Source organism: Copidosoma floridanum, unplaced genomic scaffold, assembly GCF_036245765.1.
Source record: "Copidosoma floridanum isolate Cflo_tuat_1 unplaced genomic scaffold, Cflo_Japanese_pri ptg000006l, whole genome shotgun sequence".
In the NCBI taxonomy this organism is placed as follows: Eukaryota; Metazoa; Arthropoda; class Insecta; order Hymenoptera; family Encyrtidae; genus Copidosoma; species Copidosoma floridanum.
In genome coordinates, this window is record NW_028321883.1 from 28,778,768 (window position 1) to 28,785,020 (window position 6,253).

The 6,253-nt window shown below is 45.8% G+C and overlaps 1 protein-coding gene across 1 annotated transcript in view; it reads left to right on the plus strand.

Moving 5' to 3' along the window:
• Nucleotides 1-5,766, plus strand: part of LOC106640014 (uncharacterized) — a 93,601-nt gene extending 87,835 nt beyond the window's left edge. Inside the window, 4 exon segments of the mRNA XM_089598855.1 lie at nucleotides 2,860-3,170; nucleotides 3,173-3,647; nucleotides 4,702-4,968; nucleotides 5,579-5,766. Of these exon segments, the coding sequence (XP_089454981.1) occupies nucleotides 2,860-3,170; nucleotides 3,173-3,647; nucleotides 4,702-4,968; nucleotides 5,579-5,673 (1,148 nt within the window). The 3' untranslated portion in view covers nucleotides 5,674-5,766.
• The last annotated feature ends 487 nt before the right edge of the window (nucleotides 5,767-6,253 follow it).

Sequence of the window (6,253 nt, forward strand, 5' to 3'; positions counted from 1 at the left end):
TTTATATAATATACGCGAGGGAGCTCGTCTGTGCTGCTGGTTGGCTGTTGGTGCGCAAGCGCCCCCCGATCTTCCCGATGTGTATGTGGCGCGTAAGCGAGGCGAGGGCACATTATAGGGATGCATGTATACCTTATATATCTTTTTTCCTTCCTCTCTTTTTTTGCATTTGGCTTCGACTTTTTTCACCCCGTGAATTATTTTACCACCGCGGTAAATGTTTGATGCCTCGGGAGGAAGGACTTTCAAAGTAATTCAAGGGGTTAACACGATACGAGTGATTTCTTGCCTCTTGGTTTTCCATTGGACTACGGGACATTGAATTAGTTGAAACTCATTCAAACTAACGGCCCCTCGGCCGACTGTTGTCAATTTTTGTACATAAATCCCTCGGCGCGTACGTCCGCCCCGTTGGAGCAATCGGATACTTTGCTATATTATATTATGATGTTATCAAGCGATAGGCGCAATTTCGATGCCACTAATTCGACTTGAAGAACTTTTTTCCTCATTTTTATTTTTACGGTAGAAATGAATGACGGTTGTTGGTTAATTTATTTATCGTTAATCGTGGCTTTGATGAAAAATGAGTAGGTACGCGAATCGTAACAGTAAAGGTGATAGGTACAAGTGTGGGGTTGATTCTTCATTTTTTATTTATTTATTTATTTTATTTTATTTTTTTGATAGGGGAGATAAGCCGACGTTGGCAAGAGCTATTACATGTATGTATAGGTTGTGTACACGTAGAGGTCCTTAGAGGAAGAAAGAGAAAAGGTGTAGAGAGTAAGGAAAAAAGAGGAGGGAGGGCAACCGTACGTATACACGGCGCGACGCCTGGGCTCGTTTCGTACTTTCAAAAGCGAAAGCTCATGGCATCAGCAGCAGCGGCGTATGGAGGGTTACCTACGTGCCCGGCTGCTGGCGCCTTCCACAGATTCGTCTCGTTACAGTTTGCATTGTGTCACTCCCCTGCGCGCGTGTGTACTTGTACGCCTAAAGCTCCGCTGATGCCGATTCACATTTCTCTCATCTCCACGCACGTGCCTTCTCTCCCCTCTTTCATTCTCCTCGATCCTCGTTTTCCCTTTTTTTTTTCTCTTTTTTTTTTTTTTTTTTTTTTTTTCACTCGAAGAGGACCTTTTGACTCTCTTCGCCAGCGTTTTTTTTTCTTCTTGCTCTCTCGACTGCGTGCGCTAAATTAGAATGCCGAGAGAGAAGAAAATAAAGGAGAAGGGAGCGGAGAAAAAAAATATGCGGTTGGAAGCTCGCTCTTTTCTTTCCTTTCTACCTCAGTTCGATGGAGCGGAGCGCTACTGTATCTCCCCTCCCCCGTCGCTGCAGCCCCTCTCTCTCTCTCTATATATATATAATATAGCCTCGCTCTCTCGGTGGAGTCTATTTGCGGAGGAGAAATATTGTAATCCGGACACTTGTCGTTGTTGTCGAGGGTTTTTGCTCGGCTGCGTTTGCCCACAGCCACGGAGAGAAAGGGCAATGCAAATGAATCATTGATTGCACTGCCGTTGCTTGGCTTATGCGACTTTGGTTCGGTTGATCATTTCGAAACTAAATCACGAACAATTCTTTATAAAGGGGAAAAAACAAGCAACTTACCCCAGCAAAAGAAGAATCTGCCTTTTGCCTTTTTTTCTGCCTTAATTGATACAGTCCGCCGATTACGCAAGAAACTTCGTGGACCAACTCATCGTCAAACAAATCCACACAACTTTTTTTTTTTTTTTTTTTTTTTTCATCCACTGACCTTTCGGGGGGGGGGATGCCCTCATAGCGGCAGCTTTTAGTCTTTATTAACAAATCCATCGACGAAGAAGACACGATTTCAATGACAAAGCATTAATCTTTCAACTAAAACAGATAGTCATAATCAGAGACTTTCTCTACACACTACTTTTAGTAGTCAAATATTTATCGTAATGTCAGTAAGCAGTAAAAACGATGTATCTCAACCAAGAAGTAAATAGTTATTAAAAAAAAAAAAAAAGTTGGGGTCACCGAATGATTAAAGTTACATTACATGTGGTAACTTGCCTCGCTCACCTTCGTAGATCGTGTCACATTCATAGTGACTCTTTGAAGCCCCGCGCGATTCATCGCTCTCGACAAACGAAAGGAGACACCGGAAATCGCCTTGATGGCAACGCCATGGATTGAAGTAGATAGGATTAGCAAAAGTTGGCAAAGAGAGGGGAGGGAAGGGGGGATCGATGCATTAGAAAATGAATATGTGAATTCAAGATGAAATGCTAATGACATCGTCCGATACCTACGTGGTCTTACGTTAGCGCACGCGGAGGAAGGATAGATTTGCTTTCGGCAAATAGTGGTCGCATCTGTAAAAACAGAGTTGAATCCGTTGGCGTGGCCACCCACCGAGCTTATCCATTAACTCGACAAACGTTTACCTACTTGCAACGAACGATCGCAAACGATGCCGAAAGCCAATAGTTGGCCGTGCATGGGAGCTTTTGTTGAGCTCGCACTGACGCACCGATCGAACGTACAATATGATACCCAATAACCCCAAAACCCCTTAAAATTAAAAACAACGATCCAAACTTACGTATGGGTTACACTATTAATTTTCACTTGATTAACAAACAACAAAGCAATGCAAAGGGTTTGAAATCACATTGAAACCTCGGACGCTTTGAGTTTTCGACTATCATTGTCACTTTGTTCCGAAAACTGGGGTAAAAAAAACTATACGGCACAATTGCAACTGATTTTCTTTTTCAAGATTATACCATGTTGAATATAACAGTGGTAGCTATGGTATCGCTTGTGTACATAATATAAATATATACTCATGAATTGCATGGACTTTTGTTTTTACAGCTAGCGCACCGGAGACGCGCCAGTGTCCCTACCTCGGGAAATTCACTGTAACCGGCGTAAACCGAAACAACAACGACGAAGACGCAGGCAGGGCGGCAAAGGGCCGCGGTGCCGACAGACAGGCCGCGGGAGACCGGCACGGCCAAGAGCGAGGTAGAATCGAGTTCGACGTGGAAAAGCGTCGGGGCAGCGTCCGGTACTTTGTGCACGAGCAGCAGGGTCGCAGAGCTAGGTCCGAGGTAGCCGAGCAGCGGCGCAACCAGGACGATCCCGAGGAAGATCGGCTGATGCTGCTGCGCCGTACCGGTGAGTCCCCGACATTAAGTATATCCGCTCCTCATTTACAAATTGCAACTTACGCGTAGATTCCGTGGAGGACCGGTCGCGTCGACACGCGTCGCCGGAATTAGAATTACCGAGCGGCAGAGGAGGACCGGAGGCGACACCGGAAAAACCCACGAACGAGAGGGACTTGCCTGCAGCGGAGCCACCCCGGAGGAGGCGCTCCCATTACGAATCCTCCAGGTTGCTCGGCTTTCGAGATCTGGTGCGCCTCGATCGACAACTGCCAGATGAGGAGGTCGACGGCGACGACGAGGAGGAGGAGGGTGATGATTATCTGGTGTACGACGAGGGCGACCGGAGGAGGAGAAGGAAAAAGCGGGACGGGGGACCCGAGCAGCCGACCGGCAGCTGCGACTCTGAGATAACGACGCTGACCGTCGGCTGCTCGACTGCCGATCGAATGGAGTTTCAGAGCGACTGCGTTGACGAGGAATTCGTCACAGGTACCTACATTGATTGTGTACATAATTATAAGCTCGTCTTTCTCCCGTGTGTTGCATCATTTTTATAAATCGGAAGGTATAGGTAGGTATTATAAATATATAGTCGTAATCGAATCGAGCAGGCATCAATTAATCTTGGAAGTGGTTTTATCAGAGGGGCTGTGCAGTCATTAAAAAAAACTTCATAAGTCATTCCAAGTCTTTCAAAGATTTCAGAAGTCTCCAAAAGACTTCAGAGTGCGCAGCCCCTCGGGTGTTTATTGAGTATATATAGTTGTTACTCTTTGAATGTCAATTGAGTCAATTAGTGTTGCAGCCCTTGTGGCCAATAATCTAACTTCCGTACGTGCCTCTATACTCGTATATACCCATCAATACTTATCGCGTCCCTTTTCGCGAAAAGAAGACAACATCAGGAGTACAGCGGCTAGCTGAACTATCCGGGTAATTGGAAATTCGAAGCTAATCAACGGATGTTCCGAATAACTCAAGTTGCGCGTGCCAGACCCGCCTCCATGGCTCCGTTATTAATACGCGATGCTTCGCCAACTCTTGCGAATATCATTCCGCCCTTCACCGCTGCACCATGGGTATATGTATAATATATGGTACACACACACACACACATATATATATATACGCGTATGTACCGCTGTATACTTATTATGTCTGTTGTATGTACATAAATACATAAGCAGATATACCTCACTGTTCTCATAAACATTCATAAACAAGTGCGTGTGTGTGCGTGTGTGGTTATAAATGCATGATACTTGATCGCAGCTGCCATCGATTGCACCTTTTCGAATAATTCGCCTGCATCGACTGCGTTCCGGGGAAAACCTCAAGCGACAAACACGTCGATCGGAATCCTTATAGCAATTTACCCGATGATGAATCAATTCGTACCCAATAACCCAATAAATGATATACCGCGTATACGTAAGTCAAAAATCCCAATTTGGCTTGACCTCCGGTACATTACATCTCCCTCTGGCCGCCTTATCTTGATATATTATATATTGCGATTACATTACTCTTTCTGAATTTGCAGCTTACTCGTGCCACGGGCGCTGGTTCGATGCCGAGGGTACACAGTTTGTGATAGCGACGCCACTGGCGCGTCGCGGCAGCCAGTCATCATCGTCCACATGGAGCGGCCCCGATGGCTCGAGGGCCCAGCCCTACAGGAACAGTCGCAGGCTATGCTTCATGTACCGCGAGAACGGGGGTGTCGTCAGTCTCACGGCCAGCCCGATAGCCTGTCAGAGGGGCGTCCCGCTCCCACCGCCTCTCCTCGCCTTCAACGCGACGAGTATCGGTTCGTTCTCTATATATAAGTATAAGTCGTTGTCATTCACTACGTGGATCAGGCTCAATTGTGTTTGCATTTTTACCACATAATCATAATGTATAATGTTATTATGATGCGTGACGACGATTGCCCTGATCTGCGGAAACCCAATTTATGATGGTTGGTTTATCTGTTTGGTGGCCTTGAAGCAAAATCAAAAACTCCATCTTTATCGTGAAAAATCACTGCTCGTCATTTTAATATAATCATAGCTTGGAACAGTGACGAAAGAGAGTTTAATAGAGATGGCTGCACTAGAGTCTCGATTATTATAATCATACTAATAATAATAATAATAATCATAAATGGTAATGATAACAATTATTTGTAACTTTTGATTATTCCCCGGCTGCCGAGCGGAGCTCATTTGAGACTAAAAATCAAACGGTGCTACCAAAAGTTTTGCAAAATCCGTACTTGTACCACGGGCTTTTTATAATTATATGTATGGTTAAAAATTAGCTCTGACTTTGTCCACCAATGGGCTTTTTTGACCACCCGTAAGGAAGTCGATTTATGCGGTGGTCAAATACAATAAGTAACAGAGAGACGCGCCACGGTTGGCTAACTGTTGCAGGCCAGTGCATGGACGCCGCGAGTAGTCTGGACAACGGCCCGTTTCGACTGATCCTGCCGGCGATGCTGCTACTGCTACTAGCCGCAACGAGGTGATTCTAAATCCGCGGACAGGGCCGACGTTTCATGGCTGCCCCCGATGTGCACGAGAGAGGACACCTCGGGCGCTGTCCGGGAGGAGGAATAACTGCTTGCGATGGTTATTACGCGCGGGTAAGTTGCACCAGCGGCTCTGAGGTCTTTATAATGTATTTTAACGTTGTAACGTGACAAAACCAACGAACGAGCGCTAGGCAATAAGTATACGTCCACATCCGAGCTCGGAGGTGTGTCATGTAACTATATAGGTATGGATAGATTAGCCGTATCGTCGTCTCACAGCCTGCTGGGGTGGGGCATGATAATTTAAAAAAAGGTTCGTACAGCAGTGCAGAGGAGGGCTTGTAAGAAAAAAAGAAAAAAGAAAATCGAGGTGAAATTGAAAAAAAGAAGAAACAAAACATGCAGGGTGATGGGGAAGACGGGATGAGCTAGCAGTGCGAGAAAGTATAGAGGTGGGAACCTTGATTTATTGTGTGTGTATGTGTGTGTGCTTCGGGCCGAACTTGGAAGGAGGTGGAGAAGAAGCGATGAGTTATGCCCTTAATCTGCGGCTGCGAGTTTTCTTGCCTCCATC